The following is a 19,234-nucleotide window of genomic DNA, read 5'->3' as shown; positions in this document are numbered from 1 at the left end:
ACTCGCTACACACGCTGTACATGTTTCAAGCCTGTAACAGACAGAAATGCGGAAGTTAGGAGGGGGTTACCTCAGCCTGGGCCGCCCGCATCATGTTCTCCTGTTTCTGCAGGATGGCATTCATACGCTCAAAGAACTCCACGCTCTCCTCTGAAATCCTGCCAAGTAGACGGAACACATTGAAAATCGATTATCTCTAAAGATAGAGAGGGAAAATAAAAAAGTGAGTTGAAATGCATGTTGTACTCTGTTATACACCCACACAATCTGATCAACCTAAATTATTTATGGATGGTAATTACAGCAGGATTCAGTGACATTTGTGGGATCACACAGCATCCTGTTTGCAGACACTTTGAAGAAGCATCTGTCAATAAAGAGGATCTTTTTCTTTTAATGTTGAACTACTGGACTCCATCGCCTACCGTTCAGCTTTTTATTACTTATCAAACACCCTCTTGTTTCAAGCTTAAAAAAAGAAAAAGTCAGCATGTCTGCACCCTGCATGAACCATGTTAATCTGCTATGAGCCGGGCTGTGTGCAAAATGCAAATGATGTTTCTGTTTCCTCCAGGTGTGAGTGAATTCCCGGACTCCCGCAGGCCCCAGTTGTCATGGTGATTCGGGCACATTCACTGAGCTGGCTGAACACCTTGGGAATCCCCACCACCACCACCACTCACACCCCATCTCTCCCAGTATCGTCCAAATCTCTCTAGGGGGAATCTTCCCCTCAGCCTTTATGGAATTCACAGACACCGGCAGCCACTCTTATGTGAGCTGTAGCGGAACCATCAGGATCAGCCATGCCATCTGCCTTTAACTTCTCACCTCCACCACCTAACCCTACCACCACATCTACCTCTTTTCTTATCCTGGCATACTTCAAAAGAACTGTCCACAGAGGCCCTGACACACTCCTTTATTAGCATCCCAGCATCCCACATCCCAGCACTTATTGAATATCACAGTGGTGGGGCAGCAGATGGTAAACCCATGAGGTTTTTAATGGATACTAATTGCTGCCATGCTGGGTGAGTTGGTGAAGTTTCCACTGGGGTGAGGCCCAGTTGAACTGGAAAAGTGAAAGTTTCCTTGGGTAAACTTTTATAAAGTGAATAATCAAGCTACTGGATATAAACAAAGTTAGTAACAAGCATTAGCTAGCTTGCCTGATGCTAACACTAGTCAAAGCCCTGCTAGCTAGTCTTTTGATGACTGGTTATAGTTGCTATGACAATTGCCCTAGTAAAGATATCCTGACCTCAAAATTCTGGAAAGCCTGAATCCTCTGTGAATCTTGCCTTAGTGATTTGATCCTCAACTAATCTAATCGAAAGTTTCTTTGGGTCACATACTAAATCCCAAATTTCCTCAACACATCCCCAAAATAAAAATAAAACACAACCTTTTTGAATATGTTTGGAACTTGTTGAATGTCCATTAGTCAGTAAGACTAGCTAAGCATTATTTAATGTTTACTCATTAAAAAATTCGACGCTCAAACTTGTTTCAGGATTTCTTGCCTATTCCCATCAAAAATCCCAAAACAAATGGTATCTTCTTTTGTCTAAGTGACATTTCAACAACAACAACAAAAGAAATCCAGCAATTAACTGATAACAAGGACAGCTGCTGAATTTGCTCTACATTAAAACAGTTCTGAATAAAACCCATAGCTATACTTTTCAACCACCCTCCTGCATTATACAGAAAATAAAACCACAGCTGTTTTTCATAAGTAAACCTCAGACAGCATTTGAAAGAAACCCCCAAACCGAGTCTGTCAAAGACAAAGCCTGTTCCACTAACAAGGGATTGGGAGCTTTGTTTCACGGAGCTTCAGTTTTCATTTGCACAAATAGTACAAATAAGCTTCATTCCACACTAAGACTTGTGTTTAGAGACACTCGGTTCTCTCCACATCCGGGTTGAATTGCCCAGAGTATTTTTGTATCCAGAAATCTGTCCCATCTTTTGTCAGTCAGCTTGAGGATTTGTCCAAACAGTCTGGGATATTTTTTTTTCTTTCTGGGGGCTTGGGACAACATGTTCATGGGAAGCAGTACAGCACAAATGATGCAAATCAAGTCCATTTTAACATGATACATCAAAAAGATATATTAAAGATGTATTAAGTTAAATCATTCTCTTCATCTCTCATCCACACACACACACACACACACACACACACACACACACACACACACATGCACGCACGCTACCAGAATAACAAACTGATTTGATGTTGCTAGGAAACAGGTCCCCTTTTTTAAAACCTCATTTTATTGTAATTTATTTTCCGAATTCATTCAAATGCTTCAATTATGATTTCCTGTCTGGAGAGTAAATCAGAAGGAAAACAAATAAAAACAAGAATGTCTTCTGTCTAAAAGAATATCTCAGAATAAACATGAACTGACTGAGAGTGCGAAGATGACAGAAGCCCTTCACTTCAAACCCCAATACATGATGGCAGTGCATACATAGTAATTAATATTGCAGACATCGCTGTCATCTGCGGTATGAAAGACAAAGTGACGTCTGTATGCATTCTAGTAAAGTTAAATGTTGGTTCATTTATTTATTTATTTTTAATCTAATTCCTTATGGATGTCAATCCATAATATAAGCCTGTGGCTCCAATCATAAACTGAGATCTCTATGACAAGGAACCCCTCAAAACAACACAGAAGACTGTTTGTTATACTCTAATTACACATTTGATTAAGCAGCAAAACATTACAGGTGGAAGGCTTCAGCGTGGAGATAAAATCACAAAAGCTCTGATTGAATCTTTCCATTCAATAACGTGGAATAATCTGCAGTTGCTCATGCAGCCAGTGGTACTGACAGACATAAAAGTAGCCTGGTGTGAAATTATTTCCAACTCAAGACTTCTTGGTTGCTTCCAAGTTGCGTTTCACAGTTTTTACTTTCTCATTCCGTGGGTCAGTGGCTGACAGTGGATCTGACATATTTTAAAACAGACCACTGTCAGGTTTAAAGTAAAGGTTTGGCATGCTTTCTGAAAACAAAAGCAGTATCAACAAGAAATCTGACACAAAGACACATTTAAAGGATTGCTGAGGTAAAAGACAATTCTCCTGGATACTTTGAGTAAATGGCTATTCCTTCCTTCAACTTTTCCCCCACTTGTCACATACTGTTTTCACAATTTTAAGTAAGATGTGCCCCCTCAGAGCTCTTTGAGCATGCACAATCTTATTCTTCTTTTGACGGCTCGCTTTAGGGGTCATTACAGCGGATCATTTGCCTTCATCTATGTCCTAGTATCTTCTTCTGTCACACTAACTCTCTGCTTGTCCTGCTTCATTACATCCACAAATCTTCTAGGGTGGTCTTCCTCTTTTCTCCCGTCTGGCAGCTCTATATTTAACATCATTTGCTCAGTATATCCACTATGCTTCCACTGTATGTCCAAACCATCTCAGAATTTTATCGTCACCTTTGTCTCTGAATGTCTCAACTTCAGCTGTCCCTCTGATATACTTGTTCATAATTCTATCCATTCTCATCACCATGATAATCTTAGCATCTTCATCTCTGCCACGTCCTGCTCTGCGTCATGTCTTTTTGTTAGTGCTAGTGTCCCCAGGCCATGCATCATAGCATGTCTCATTACCATGAAGAATAGCGCATCACTATAACATTTCAAGTGTTGTAAAAATGTGTGGGACCACTTTGTTTTTTTACACGTTTATTTTTGTGTTTGATTTGTCTTCTCTGTTGTTATTTGGTTATTTTTAAGGGAAAAAAATGCAATTTAATGCATTTAGGCATGTAGACATGTTTAAGGCAACCGACTGAAGATCAAACCCAGAATTAGCATTGGGATAAAAGGTCATTTAATAAATGACTTTGAATGTGGCAAGATTGTTGTTGAAGACAGGCTTGTCTGTGTTTTTTCCCCACACCACAATCTCTAGGATTTACAGAGAATGGTCTCCAAAAGGGAAAATATCTACTGATCGGCAGAGAGAGAGAGAAAATGCCTTGTTGATGTCCGAGTTCAGAGGAGAATGGCCAGTCTGCTTTGGATAGCCAATATTAACTCAAATATAATGTTGAATCTGGAAGCAGATGGGCTATAGTGGCAGAAGACCACACTGTGTCACTCCTATCAGCTAGGAACAAGAAGGTGAGGCTGACATTCAAAAGTGGACAAAAGAACTTTGGAAAAACATGATGTGGTCTGATGAGTATCAGAGCAGATCACCCCTTTTATCTTCAAAAGTTAAGGATGTTTTGAGGAGTAAAAGGGAGTCCAGCCCAGTATTAGCAAGTTTTACCAAATAAAGTGGCCAGTGAGGGTATACAACATTAACCAGGAAATCTTTTCACATCTGCAACAAACCCATGATCTCATAAAACTCACAGCTGGCCAAAGTCTAGCTATTTAATTCTGTGGAACTATCCTGCCCACTGAAAAATGAAATTAAATGGAGTCCCAGCGTACTACAATGGAATCCTTACAGGTGCTGACCAAGCGTTGTAACATTGTGCTTACTGACACAACTAAATGTGCATTAGAGGTTGCCTGTCTGGTAGTATTTTAGATTTTCATAATTTCCACAACTCCCACAACTAAAAACCAAATCCAAAACTGATCTTTAAACTAAACTAAAGCTTAACTACAAACTGAGTAATTTTCAAAATGTTCCAATATCTGATCCAAAATGCTCTAAATGCCAGAAACCGGCTAATTAAATTTGACATTTTAATTCATTTTAATTCATGAAACATCCTTGTGCAACAATGTTTCACTCTGTGTCGTGTTCATTCATTACAATGATAATATGTACTGTGATATAAGATACATTCTGATATTTATATCAGTTAAAGGAAAGGCTATAGAAAAATGCAAAAATAAAAAAGTAGTGATTCTACTTTAAAAGATAAGATGAGGCTGATTATTGAAGACCTTGTATGTGATGAGAAGGATTTAAAGTTAAAAAAATTGTTTGACTGAAGGACAAAAATAGGATCAGCAAAACATACTTTGAGGAAACCGATCAAGGAAACTTGATCATTATTATTCTGGAGGTTGGAGCATCCCATCAGCTACTTTTCCTGTGAATCGCTGTCCCTCATAAACAAAAACGTAAACAGGTGGGTTAGGCTATCTGAAATGATTACAATAAGGATATTGCCTCTCAATAGTGTCAAGAGTTAAAAGAACTTCTGAAACCTAAAAATATGTCTCACTGTGACTACTTCCACATATGGTCATTATTTGGAACTTGTGTATATAAATATTATATAATTTTTATCCTGATCAGTGTGGTGTCATGGTCTGTGGGTTTTGTTTGGTAGCTTTTAGTTCTCAATTATCCCCAGTATTTTGAAGCTTCAGTTTTTGCTATATTTTAGTACTGTTTATAGTACTATCCTCTGTGTTTCCTTTTTGTCTATCCTCCTGTGTCTTTCCCCTGTGCCAAGCTTATTCTTGTGTGTGTTTCCCTGTTTTGTGTGTACCTTTGTCTCATTTCTTCCCAGCTGTGTTTAAATTCCTAATTCACCATCAGTGTGTATGTGTACCCTTTGTCCTCACAGCATCTGTTTTTCTCCCCAAGTGTTTTCTGCCTGTTTTGGATTCTGTTTTTCTTTCTTTGGATTTGTATCAGCTGAAATAAAGGGCTTTCCTTTTTTTATTCAGTCTGCCTGGGAGTCTACATTTTGGCTCATCCTCCTCTGATACTTGACAGGTGGAGCTGTTTGGAACAAATACACTTTAGGATGTTTATATATAGCCTATGTTTAAATAACCTATTTAGGAGACCATATTACATTTTGCAGAGCTTGTAAAACAGTCAACTTTACAATATTTATCCGAGTGGAAAGCACAACTGCTCTTTTAATAGTGCATGCACAGAACTACTCTGTGACAATGCAATCTAAATTCTTGTTTGAATGCAAAAACAACTACTCATGTGATGCTGGAAGTCTCAAATAAGTGCAGTATTATTATTTGACTGACATGCTAAAAGCTGAGATTCTCAGCTACTTTACTGAGTTCTTTTAAAATTTAATTACTACACAAAGAAATAAAGTTTTACTAGATTTTCTAGGTTTTGGGAAGACAGCCAGGAAGTCAGGAAAATAAAGTAAAACATGGTAGGTCCTGCTCGTTTCAAGGACTTGTAAAGCAAAAATTTAAAATATACTAGTCTTGACTGACTTTGCAATAGCAGGTGTTGACTTTTATTGCATTAGGGGTTTCTGTTTAATGTCACTCTCAATTGACTGTGTTATTCTGCATTATTAAAAAATGAGAGCCTCGATACCGTGACACTGAGAAGTCAGAGCCATTAAGCAAGCTGGGGATTCAAAACACAGTGAAGTCAAGTGTGAAATATGAAGACTACTTCTCTTGACGGATGTGGAAGCGGACAGCAAAGTAATCAAGCAACAACAACAGCAAAATATAAATTTAAATACAAACCCTGGTGGGTTTGTATGCTGTACCGCCAGTCGAGCTGATTGCTGACAGTGTATTGTGCTTTTCCACATTGTGAAAAAACACAGCTCACATAGAGGTAAAAACATAATTTGCTCTACTGAATTAAAAAGTTCACCTCCGATGTGCAGGTCTCTGCTCGGAAAGGGCTCGGCTCTGACAGCCGACTGTATTACTGGGTCAACAACCGTGGATGGAGCAGCCTAAATCCACCCGGCCTCATTTGCAAATTCTCAATTAAAGTGAAAGTGCATCCAGGTCAGCAGGCGTCTGAATGGATAACAAAGATCAACAGCCTGACTCTAATGATGAGGGCTCAGGGTATGCACACAGCTGAGACTCAGTGGGGAAGCTGCAGCACCAAGAAGCTGGCATGGGAAATGAGAGAAAGGTGCGATACTGTCAGGTCGAATCACTGCTTAATGAAGACAATAAATCAGGTCTTTAATAAAGAGCACAAATCAGCTTCTATTATGTGATATGAATTTTGCTTAAAAATATTAAAATCCTAAATCAATAAACCTCTTTAAGTTATCTTAAAAAATACAATGAATTAAAATGTATGTGAAAAATGCGTCAAAAATAATCTGTATGTCCAGCATCACACTTTCAAATTCAAATTCGATTAGTGTTCAACGCAGTGATTGAGGTTATCTTCAATGTTAAAAATAGAAATGGTTGTTATTACAAGTATAAGTTCACATCACGGCAGCAGCCTGTGTTTAGGTTGCTATAGAAACCTCAGGTTCATACGATTACTTTTGGCTTTATATAAAGCTTCAAAACACGACTGAAATAAATCAGATGACTCTTTTTTTTCTTCTTTTTTTTACCTATTCCACTTGTTGCGAAGAAAACACTAAACTCCACTAACATAACTAGCATAAGCTAATGGTAACACATTTAAGAAATTAATTAAAAATAGAAAACATCACAAGGTATCTAGTGGATATACTGCAGAGTATAGATAAATATGTATGTGTGTATGGCATGAAGATGAACAATACAGGGCAACCACTGTCTATACTGGGTTAAAGGGTGACTAAAATGCTGGATTTAGATTAATGTGCCCTTTCAGAGATTCAGATAGGTTTTATCCATTTAGTTTTCTATTGTTGGCTATCTGCATAAAGAAGCTCTGAGGTTAGCATATTCACTGGCCTGTCACAAGGTTTCTATCTACCATAATCTCATTTCAGAAATAGGATCTGTAACATTACTGGCTTCATCAGACTGCCACCATCACAGCGCTTTTGTCATGTGAATGTGTCACCTTTACGTTAATGATCCTCATAACCCTATACAGACATATCCATGACAGTAACAGAGCCACAGTAACCAGGCAATGTTTTTCATACACTCAAGAATACAGTGCCTTCAAAAGAGGAATATATAAGGTCTCAGTTTTCTTGCTAGTTTTGTAATTACTTAGAAAGAACTGTGATGAAGCTCGCTACCTGAGGAAGACTAAATTATCTGCAGTTAGTCACAAACAGCAAATTATTTAACAGTAGGATATAAAGCGTGATGGAGTTTTGTCAAATCCTGACTCTACAGTCTTTGTGGATGGATCTTCAGTGCAGTAAAGGTTTTACTTAAAAGTTGTTGTTTACAGATGTTTCAATTTGTAATAGGAAACTGTTAAATGAGGGAAAACTCAACATCTATTAAATGTGTTTTGTGATTTTGGAGAGGTCTAGTTTAAAGCAACTGAACTATGTCTTTGTGCTTTCACTGCTGGTGCCAAAATGTGGAAAAAACATGTATTTTTTTTTTCCTTAAATGAGCTTTGAGACTTCCGCTTATCATTAGGGAGATTATCATGAGCATTACATATCTGATTCTACATCTGGCAGAGATTTATTTTGCCTCATGGTAATGGTGTTTAGGGCTTTTGCAAAACCTGTCATGTTTGTGCGCTGAGTAACTCTTGAGTATCCACAGGAGACTAGGGTTTCACAATACTAGGATTTAAATGTTTCTCCTACTGTAAACATTACATCCGGATCAACAGAATGAACCTTTTGGGATTAGGATTTAAACTTGACACGGATACCCAGGAAAATCCTTGACACCATTTTCAATACCACAGGGGAAAAAAAACAAAAAGAATCAAGATGCACTTTTTTCAGTTACATAAATGAGAAAAATATTTGTCAAGCTCTCTGCCATAGTGAGAAACAAAACAGAGGCTGTAAAATAACCATGTAACCAATTCTGGGTTGCGGGGAGGCTGGAGTATATCACACATTTTAAAAGAAATGATCAGGTAGTTCAGGAACTTTTTAATACTACAATGCTACATTTCTTTTTTAAATGGGACCTTAACTCACTTTTAAATTCCTCATAAAGTGTAGTTCAGTGGTATGAATCTCAACGATTGCTGAAGTGTTCAGCTGCTAGTGAGGGGAGGGGGCTGTGACAAGGATGGTCAAGGCCCACTTCCCCCTTGGAATGAAAAGTTCGTATAAATCAATACAAAGTTGTTTGGAGTGATCTGTCCTATGACACATTTCTATCCTGATAAGCACGTTTTCATCTTGAATGACAATAAGCCTGAAAGGTGCCACTAAATCTTTGAAAATGATGTGAATCACATGGAATCAGCAGGTCTCAAGCCAGATGCACATGTGAAAGCTTGGATCAATATGTTAAACAGCACTCGCTACCACCAAGAAAGACTCAATCATTCATCATCTTTTGGAAAACAAGGAAGCTAGAGAGAATTTAATCAAGAATCAATACCATGGTGCACTGAAGCTTTGCTGGTGGCACATGGATGTCTTAGCACCTTACTAAGGCATTTGGTTAACACTAGAACTACTAAGCAGGTCATTTTGACCTCTTGGCATTTAAAAAATCATGTTAAATTAAAACCCCATCATCTCATATTTCATGACTTTTCCTAAAATTCGCTTATTTATCACATATTAAATGTTAGCGTGTGTGGGATCAAAAGAAAAAAAATTATGAACACTTTTACCCAGAACTGCCGGGTATGTCATTTTGACCCCAAAGGAATTAATGTAAAACTACTACTGCTGTACGCCTGGTTGCCTAGCAACATTATTTTTTACACATAATTAGATTTGAAGGCTGCTATAACATGACCCAAAATTAGATATATGTTATTGATAACTCTGCATGCCTTTCTTCATCAAATCCTAGAATCTTCTCTATGGTCTTCATCATTTCCTCCTCTCTGGCAATTCAATATTCAATGTTTCCAAACCATCTCAACCTTGCCTCTCTAACCTTGCCTCGAAAACACTCAACCTGTTCTGATATACCAATTTCTAATCCTGACTGTTCTGGTTGCTCTCACTGAAAGCCTTAACATCTTCAACTCTTCCAGGATCATTCATCACAGCAGGTCTCTAATTACTATCTTGTAAATTTTCCGTTTACTCTATTCTCCTTCTCCTCTCTAGTGCACTGTCAGTTGCTTTATATGGTTGACACCAAGCATTTAAACACATCCACCTTCACTACCTCTGCTCCTTGCAGTTTCTTGTAACACCTGTCTCCCTCTCATTTACATAGGTATTCTGTCTTGCATCTCCTGACTTTCATTTGTCTTCTCTCTAGAGGATACCTCCACCTCAGATAGACCACAAAAATGTCTATGAATATACAGTCCACAGAGACTTAGCTCAACTGTCAGCCTACCCATCACCATTGCAAACAAAAAGGGGCTCCGAGGTGATGCCTGATGAACCCATCTGTCACTCCTATCACACACGTCTCCACTGCCTTGCTGTCCTCAAACATCTCCTGCACAACCCTAGAATACTTCTCTACACTCCTGACTTCCTCACAAAACACCACAGATCTTCTCATGTTATCCTATCATATGTTTTCTCTAGATCCACAAAGAAACAGTGCAACTCTTTCTGACCTTCTCTATACTTTTCCATCAACACCCTTAAGGCACATATTGCATTTGTAGTGCTCCTTCTCAGAATAAAGCCATACTGCTGCTCACTGAACTTTTCTAACATATCTTTAACTACTATTCATATAGTACACACAGGGTTCACATATCTTTAACTTATACTATTTAATTCATTTGAAAGCCTGATGCTTAACATTGTCCACCCCAGCTGTGAAACTCAGAAACCAGTCTTACTTGTTATCATCTATCGTCCACCTGGGCCTTACACAGAGTTTCTGTCTGATTTCTCAGACTTTATATCTAATTTAGTTCTGAGCTCAGATAAAATAATTATTGTGGGTGATTTTAACATCCATGTAGATGCTAAAAATGACAGCCTCAACATGGCATTTAATCTGTTGTTAGACTCAATTGGTTTCTCTCAAAATGTAAAAGAACCCACCCACCACTTTAATCACACTCTAGATCTTGTTTTAACATATGGCATAGAAACTGAACATTTAACAGTGTTTCCTGAAAACCCTCTCCTGTCTGATCATTTCTTGATAACATTTACATTTACAATAATTGATTACGCAGCAGTGGAGAGTGGACTTTATCAAAGTAGATGTCTTTCTGAAAGCGCTGTAACTAAGTTTAAGAATATAATCCAGCCACTGTTATCATCGTCAATGCCCTGTACCAACACAGAGCAGAGCAGCTATCTGAACGCTACCCCAACAAAGGTCGATTATCTTGTTAATAATTTCACCTCCTCACTACGTACGACTCTGGATACTGTAGCTCCAGTGAAAACTAAGGTCTCTAATCAGAAGTACCTGACCCCGTGGTATAATTCTCAAACACGTACCCTAAAGCAGATGACTCGTAATCTGGAGAGGAAATGGCGTGTCACAAATTTAGAGGATCATCATTTAGCCTGGAGAAATAGTTTGTTGCTTTATAAGAAAGCCCTCCGCAAAGCCAGAACAGCTTACTACTCATCACTGATTGAAGAAAATAAGAACAACCCCAGGTTTCTCTTCAGCACTGTAGCCAGGCTGACAAAAAGTCAGAGCTCTTTTGAGCCAACCATCCCTTTAACGTTAACTAGTGATGACTTCATGAACTTCTTCACAAATAAAATTTTTATCATTAGAGAAAAAATTACCAATAATCATCCCACAGATGTAATATTATCTACAGCTACTCTTAGTTCCATTGATGTTAAGTTAGACTCTTTTTTTCCAATCGATCTTTCTGAATTAACTTCAATAATTACTTCCTCCAAACCATCAACGTGTCTTTTAGACCCCATTCCTACAAAACTGCTCAAAGAAGTCCTGCCATTGATTAATTCTTCGATCTTATATATGATCAACCTATCTCTAATAATCGGCTATGTACCACAGGCCTTCAAGGTGGCTGCAGTTAAACCTTTACTCAAAAAGCCATCTCTAGACCCAGCAGTCTTAGCTAATTATAGGCCAATCTCCAACCTTCCTTTCATATCAAAAATCCTTGAAAGAGTAGTTGTCAAACAGCTAACAGATCATCTGCAGAGGAATGGTTTATTTGAAGAGTTTCAGTCAGGTTTCAGAGTTCATCACAGCACAGAAACAGCTTTATTGAAGGTTACAAATGATCTTCTTATGGCCTCTGACAGTGGACTCATCTCTGTGCTTGTCCTTCTTGACCTTAGTGCAGCATTCGATACTGTTGACCATAATATTCTATTAGAGCGATTAGAACATGCTGTAGGTATTACAGGTATTGCACTGCAGTGGTTTGTATCATATCTATCTAATAGACTCCAATTTGTGCATGTAAATGGAGAGTCCTCTTCACACACTGAGGTTAATTATGGAGTTCCACAGGGTTCGGTGCTAGGACCAATTCTGTTTACATTATACATGCTTCCCCTAGGCAGCATCATTAGAAGACATAGCATACATTTTCACTGCTATGCAGATGACACCCAGCTCTATCTGTCCATGAAGCCAGATAACACACACCAATTAGTTAAACTGCAGGAATGTCTTAAAGACATAAAGACTTGGATGGCCACTAACTTTCTGCTTCTTAACTCAGATAAAACTGAGGTCATTGTACTCGGCGCTGAAAAGCTTAGAAATATGGTATCTAACCAGATTCTTACTCTGGATGGCATTACCTTGGCCTCCAGTAACACTGTGAGGAACCTTGGAGTCATTTTTGACCAGGATATGTCCTTCAACGCACATATTAAACAAATATGTAAGACTGCGTTCTTCCATTTGCGCAACATCTCTAAAATTAGAAATATCCTGTCTCAGAGTGACGCTGAAAAACTAGTTCATGCATTTATTACTTCCAGGCTAGACTACTGCAATTCATTATTATCAGGATGTCCAAAAAACTCACTGAAAAGCCTTCAGTTAATCCAAAATGCTGCAGCAAGAGTACTGACAGGGACTAGAAAGAGAGAGCATATTTCTCCTGTTTTGGCTTCCCTTCATTGGCTTCCTGTTAAATCCAGAATTGAATTCAAAATCCTGCTCCTCACATACAAGGTCTTAAATAATCAGGCCCCATCTTATCTTAATGACCTTGTAGTACCATATCACCCTATTAGAGCACTTCGCTCTCGCTCTGCAGGCCTACTTGTTGTTCCTAGAGTATTTAAAAGTAGAATGGGAGGGAGAGCCTTCAGTTTTCAGGCCCCTCTTCTGTGGAACCAGCTTCCAGTTTGGATTCAGGAGACAGACACTATCTCTACTTTTAAGATTAGGCTTAAAACTTTCCTTTTTGCTAAAGCATATAGTTAGGGCTGGACCAGGTGACCCTGAATCCTCCCTTAGTTATGCTGCAATAGATGTAGGCTGCCGGGGGATTCCCATGATGCATTGAGTTTTTCCTTTCCAGTCACCTTTCTCACTCACTATGTATTAACAGACCTCTCTGTATTGAAATCGTATCTGTTATTAATCTCTGTCTCTCTTCCACAGCATGTCTTTATCCTGTCTTCCTTCTCTCACCCCAACCGGTCGCAGCAGATGGCCGCCCCTCCCTGAGCCTGGTTCTGCCAGAGGTTTCTTCCTGTTAAAAGGGAGTTTTTCCTTCCCACTGTCGCCAAAGTGCTTGCTCATAGGGGGTCATATGATTGTTGGGCTTTTCTCTGTATCTATGAAGCGCCTTGAGGCGACATTTGTTGTGATTTGGCGCTATATAAATAAAATTGAATTGAATTGAATTGAATATTCCCCATATTCTCAATATTGGGCTCCTCAACCATTTTATTCCTCTGCACATCCTTGCTCTTGAAAATCAACAGCAGTACACTTCTTCTCCACTCCTCAAACATCCTCTGACTCTCCAACTTTGTGTTAAACAGTCTGAATAAAAAGCTCACTGCCCTCTCTCCTAGACATCTCCATCCCTGCACATATGTCTTACCTGGGCCAACCATCTTTTTACCACCTGATTCACTAACCTTCATCCATCCAACCATTTCTTTTTTCAATTTCATCATTCATGAGCTTCTCAATGTACTCCTTCCACCTTGACACTCTCTTCACTCGTTGGTACATTTTAATATCCCTAATTTGCTGCACATCCTTTCCAGGTCGATCTTTCTGCCTAACAAAAGTCCTTTTCCCCAGAGGTGGCGTGGAATACGGGTATGGAAATCTTATTCTCGGTGAACATATATGATTGAATGTTTGTTTATTTGTTTGTGGTACTATTTGTACATGTATGTGCATGTGCACGCTGACTCACCTGCGAGGTAAGGGGTCAGGACAGTGTGTGAGGGGGCTGCTGGCAGTCGGAGGAGGAGGTTCCCTTCGGCTCCTTAGCGACTGGCTCCTCTGCACCTGCCTCAGCACACTACTTTTTAGGTCCAGCAGCGTAGTCATGATGTTTCACTGCAGAGTGGAGACAGGAAGCACATGTTAAGACTCTGCAACTCGCTGCAACCCCTGAGAGTTAGTAATTTGCAGGCTCAACTTGTCATAATACATTTGATTTTAGGTACAAGGCAATATTCATAAAACTACTTGTTTCTAGAAATACACTTGGTCTGAAGGCTTCTTTTAGTTTAATCAGCTGCATAATCACCCTCTTTCACCTTTAACATAATTATTCTCTTCCTCAACAGGAGCTGTGTTCTATTTCTGTCTGCACCTAACCGATGCTGCAGGGTATGCAATTTGTCTTTCACCTTTATGTCTGGCCTGCTCAGAGCCAATTGAACCCTATTTTTTCTACTGCACTTTGTAAAAAAATATGCAAAACAAAAGAGACACAGAGTGGAAAAACAAGGCTGCATAAAAGTAATGGACACAAAAGACATAAAATATGTGTTAAAAAAATAATGAGTTACGTAGAAACTAAATTTGGAAATGAATGTCTTAATTATAGATCTGGTCTTTGTGCGGATGTAATTTTTTGCAATTCTACATCGTACTGCTAAAACAGTTCAGATTCCTTGAGGCGCAGACGCCGCTTGATCTTCTAGCATGTCAGGAAACCAGACATGAGTAAGAGGTAGAGCGTCTGTGGACTGGACTGAGTTTCCACTTTACTGGTATCTGGTATCTGGTTTACAATAATTTTAGGTAAGTGGTAGTTGACAGTGTAATATCTGCATGAATGCCAGGAACAAGGATTTCTTAGTAGAACTTTAGCCAAATCATCACACCATGTTCACACTACAATATGAGCCAGCCTTAGCTTTTCACAGGCATCAGTGAGCTATGGCCATCTCAAAACCTATAATGGGCTTAGTATTTGTCCTTCTTGGGAATTAGTAGGTACTTATTAGGTACTAACCACTGCATATCACAAAACCGGCTGCTTTGACCCTGCTGCTTGCTGTTATAATTTGCTCTTTTGCCAAGTCATCCACATTTTTTCCTGCTTCCAGTACATCAAGTACAAACTGACTGTTCACTTTGTTCTAGACTAGGATTGTACTCGCTTGCAAACACTAACACCGACAGCTATGCACACGTTAACCAAGTATTTGTTCCTGTTATACATTTTAGAAGTCAGTGTCTGCACAGGCTGTCACAATAATTCAGCAGGCGCACATAAATTAGCATGGAGCCATGATTTTGACAAATATATAACACATAGACCTGAGCAGACTTTCTCTTACATACAATACTTATGTATCCCACTCCTTATCAACTGCTATTGTATCAACATAATCAGTGTTATTCACTTCCTTTTAATTTGCTGCTAATCTGTCTAGCATGTATTAACCCTGCCTGCAGTGACTGGGGAAGACATCTTGCATAATCAAAACCAGTTTACATGAAAGCAGTAAATATTGATGTAAACGTAATTATTCAAGTTCTCATACCTGACCATTTTCAAAGAATTGATTTGTTTTTGATTGTTTGTTTGTTTGTTTGTTTAAGCCACTTAATGTTGACTTAAAATAGACAAATCAGACAACTTAAAAAAATGATTTTAAATTCCTTTAGGCACGTTATTACTAGGTGCCTAATGCAAAAGTATAATTTGTTCTGAGGTATGCCAAATTACACAAGAACTTATGAGATCTTATGGAGGGATGAGTGCAAATTTGAACTCTTTAGTTCAAATGGTAAGCAGTATGTGCATGATCCACCCGGCAATACCTGATTTGATTGGCAACATATTCATTTTTCAGCTTAACAATGATCCCAAACATACTGCCAGTGCAGTAAACGGAAAGAAAAACACACAATGGAACACATTTGGTCAATAAATCTCTTAATAAATAAAGATTATATTCCCAATTTTCCTTGCAAAATATAAATAATGGGTGGCTGATGTAGCTATGATGTAGCTGCATTTTAGGGGATTCAGCATTGTGTGATGAATGGGAATTTTAATCTCGAGATTTTGCAACTTTTGCACATGATTGTTTTGCATTTCTTGGCAATTAATGTTATTGTTTTGTCGCTTAAATTTGATTAATAAGATTGATAACAAGTGTTGCGTGTCTCAGTAAATAAGATGCTGGCAGCTTCAGCTGCTCTTCTTGGCTTAGCTCACAGACTGACAACTGAACTGGCTGCCTTTACCCTCTGTTTTATGTACATTACACAAAACAGATATTACAGAATGTGGTGACTAATGATAGGTGGATTTTGAGAAATCAGAGATTGGCAATTCCCTATAGGTTGGAGCTCAGAAGACTACCAGCTGCTTTCTGTCGTTTTATATTCATTTTATATATTATATATATTCATTTTCAAGTGCTATCAGTCCTCTCATCTGTCTTTTGGCTAGAAAGTCAGGATCACAATTAAAATTCTTTATTAATTCCATCTGGGTAAAAAACAAAACAAAACAAAATCCCCTAAAGGAACTTAGTGATCTCAAACTGACCTTGGTCATTCAATTATTCTGGATGATGAATGTTTTAACTCGTAAATGACCGATTTGTAACAGCATTAACTAGACTTATTGAACTAAGGAGCCATTCATCAAGCTATGCCACACACACTACTGAAGCATTCAATGACTGAATGTAGTGTAAAGCGCTTTGGGGTCCTTAAGGACTAGAAAAGCAAATGCAGACCATTTACCATTTACCATTTACCAATGAGTGGACAGCTGAGCTACACATGATGAAACCAGGTTGACTGTTATCTTTGCATACAATAACTAAGAGTCGTTTGCATATAATACATTTAATTAAACAAGATTATGTCCAATAGTTAATTTCTTATATAGTTATTTCATAACATGACAGGTTTTTTTTTCAACAAATTCAAAAATGGCATCTGAGCATATATAAAGAAAGCTATCCTTGGGCTGTCATGAGTATGAAATATGAATTTAGAAATCTGAGCCTATGCAACATCCTGAAAGAGATTGGCACTGTGTTGCTAAGCGATTGTCTGAGACTGAGTAGTTCTCTCTCAAAGCCAATTGCCATAAAGGCTTCATAGTGACTTTCAAGTGTAACTAAATTATATGTCCTAATAACAATATCATATCACAGCTCCGTGCAGAGCCAAACAATCAAACAAATTCTTCTGGATGGAAATATTAAAATAAGCTGCACATGCTGTCATTTTCACCATGTAAAGGAATAACACAAATATGTGAAGGAACCACAATATAAAGCTTAAAATATCAAGAATATCAACAATCACGATACGATGATTATCCTGCTGTATTTCATTTCCTGTCTTGTTTTGTAGTGTGATATCAGACGAACGGTTAACTCTTTTCACTCCATTTCCAGTCTTCAGTTTCACACACACTCTAACCAATTTGCTGACCAATTTCTAAAGGCAAAATCTAACATCATATTAATTTGTTACTGATCCATAATAGGGGTACTGGAAAAATATCAATAGAGCATCATTTTGTGATATTTTGCATGGTGATATTATTTTCATACAAGGACACTAAATATCTATATTTTATAAAATAAATTTAAATACTAAGAAAAAGAAGGCTCATCTCAGACACCACTATCGTGAGATTATGTTAGCAAATTGACTCGGCCCAAAAAACCAAACAAACAAACAAAAAAAATCCAACATCGGACACACTTAGCTTGATAAAGCTAGCTCCTAATAATGGCTCAGTCACAGGAGTCCTCAGTCACAATTAAAAAATAAATAAATTGGTGGCTAAATGGGAATTGCATGGAATTGTTTTGGGGTTTTTTTTTTACATCCTGGTACCAATCACTACTTGTGGTGACTAAATAGGCTTGGACTGACAGCAATCATCTTCAAAGAGATAGCAATTATTTGCATATCTCACAATCTAATTTATAAATGTAGACAAATTGCCAACATTTTGCTGTCATTCTGAATTAGTCTTTATCAATGAGGACAACCTAAGGGCACTCGACTCAACATTTATGGCAGGTTTTGCTGACAGTGTCATCAAATGAGACAGCTTTATCTTTTTGATAAAACAGATATTGGCAAACTTTCAATTCGAGGACATCATTTGCAGTTGAAAAAGGCTACAAATCTCATTATATGTTATTGCAATACTTACCATACTGAAAAATGTCAAAATATTGTGATCACATTGTATTTTGTGGTGGCTGGTGTGTCCCACCTCTGATGTTAACATACTGTTTTTTTTCCTGGAGTTTTAAGAGTGGCAAGCAACAAAGTAAAATAGTCTCAAATAAGACCGTTTTATTTTATTTTTTTTACTGTGTTATGAATTCAGCACACGCCTTTTCTCTGCAGCATTCCACTTTGACCTCTCCTTAAAAGCCCAAACCATGTTTTGAACTGTTTACTTCAGACAGCACATGACAGGAAATGAGCTTTGGTCAGCAAGATTGATCTAGAGCAGGGGTGTCAAACTCAAATACACAGTGGGCCAAAATTCAAAACTGGAACAAAGTCACGGGCTAACATTAATATTTATTGAAAAAAAAAAAATCTTCCTCCAGATATAAGAATGAATCTTTTCTTATGGACTCAAACAAGTTTTACTGAAAAACTGAATATGGAACAAGCAAAGCTTAATACTAAACAATATATATGTTAGCTGTATAATACCAGTAGGCCAGCTCTAATAGTAATTTGGCCCGCGGGCCAGAGTTTGACACCTATGATCTAGAGGATGTAAAAGTCATAAGAAGGTTTTCAGAGGTAGACATCTGTAAAAATGATTAATAGTTACCTGCCTGATCACCACCTGTCCTCCCTCTTTTGTGCCTGGATCAGACACAGGGGTATACCCTGACATTTCCCCCCCTGTGTAGATTGGACTTCAGGCCTCTGTAGAGCTTATCTGTCATTCATCCACTTGAATTATATGAAAAATTGTGATTTAGCAGAATATTATTTGCTCAGCTTTAACTGATGTTGATTACCAAACTTTCACAGGAACACAGTACACTTATTAGCTGCCACATT

At 38.2% G+C, this 19,234-nt stretch overlaps 1 protein-coding gene across 2 annotated transcripts in view; it reads right to left on the bottom strand.

The window, feature by feature from the left end:
• The window catches only part of baiap3 (BAI1 associated protein 3), a 59,152-nt gene that overhangs the window by 33,822 nt on the left and 6,096 nt on the right, over window positions 1–19,234 (bottom strand). For both annotated transcript variants that reach the window (XM_085155886.1, XM_085155888.1), the window contains exons 2-3: window positions 14,115–14,260; window positions 71–158 (exon numbers count right to left, since the gene is read on the bottom strand). In XM_085155886.1, the coding sequence (XP_085012012.1) occupies window positions 71–158; window positions 14,115–14,251 (225 nt within the window). In that variant the 5' untranslated portion in view covers window positions 14,252–14,260. The remainder of the gene's footprint in view (window positions 1–70; window positions 159–14,114; window positions 14,261–19,234) is intronic.

This window comes from Neolamprologus multifasciatus, chromosome 4 (genome assembly GCF_963576455.1).
Source record: "Neolamprologus multifasciatus chromosome 4, fNeoMul1.2, whole genome shotgun sequence".
NCBI classification, from domain to species: domain Eukaryota; kingdom Metazoa; phylum Chordata; class Actinopteri; order Cichliformes; family Cichlidae; genus Neolamprologus; species Neolamprologus multifasciatus.
Note: the sequence above shows the minus strand (reverse complement) of the source record. Positions and strands in the feature narration are given on the sequence as shown.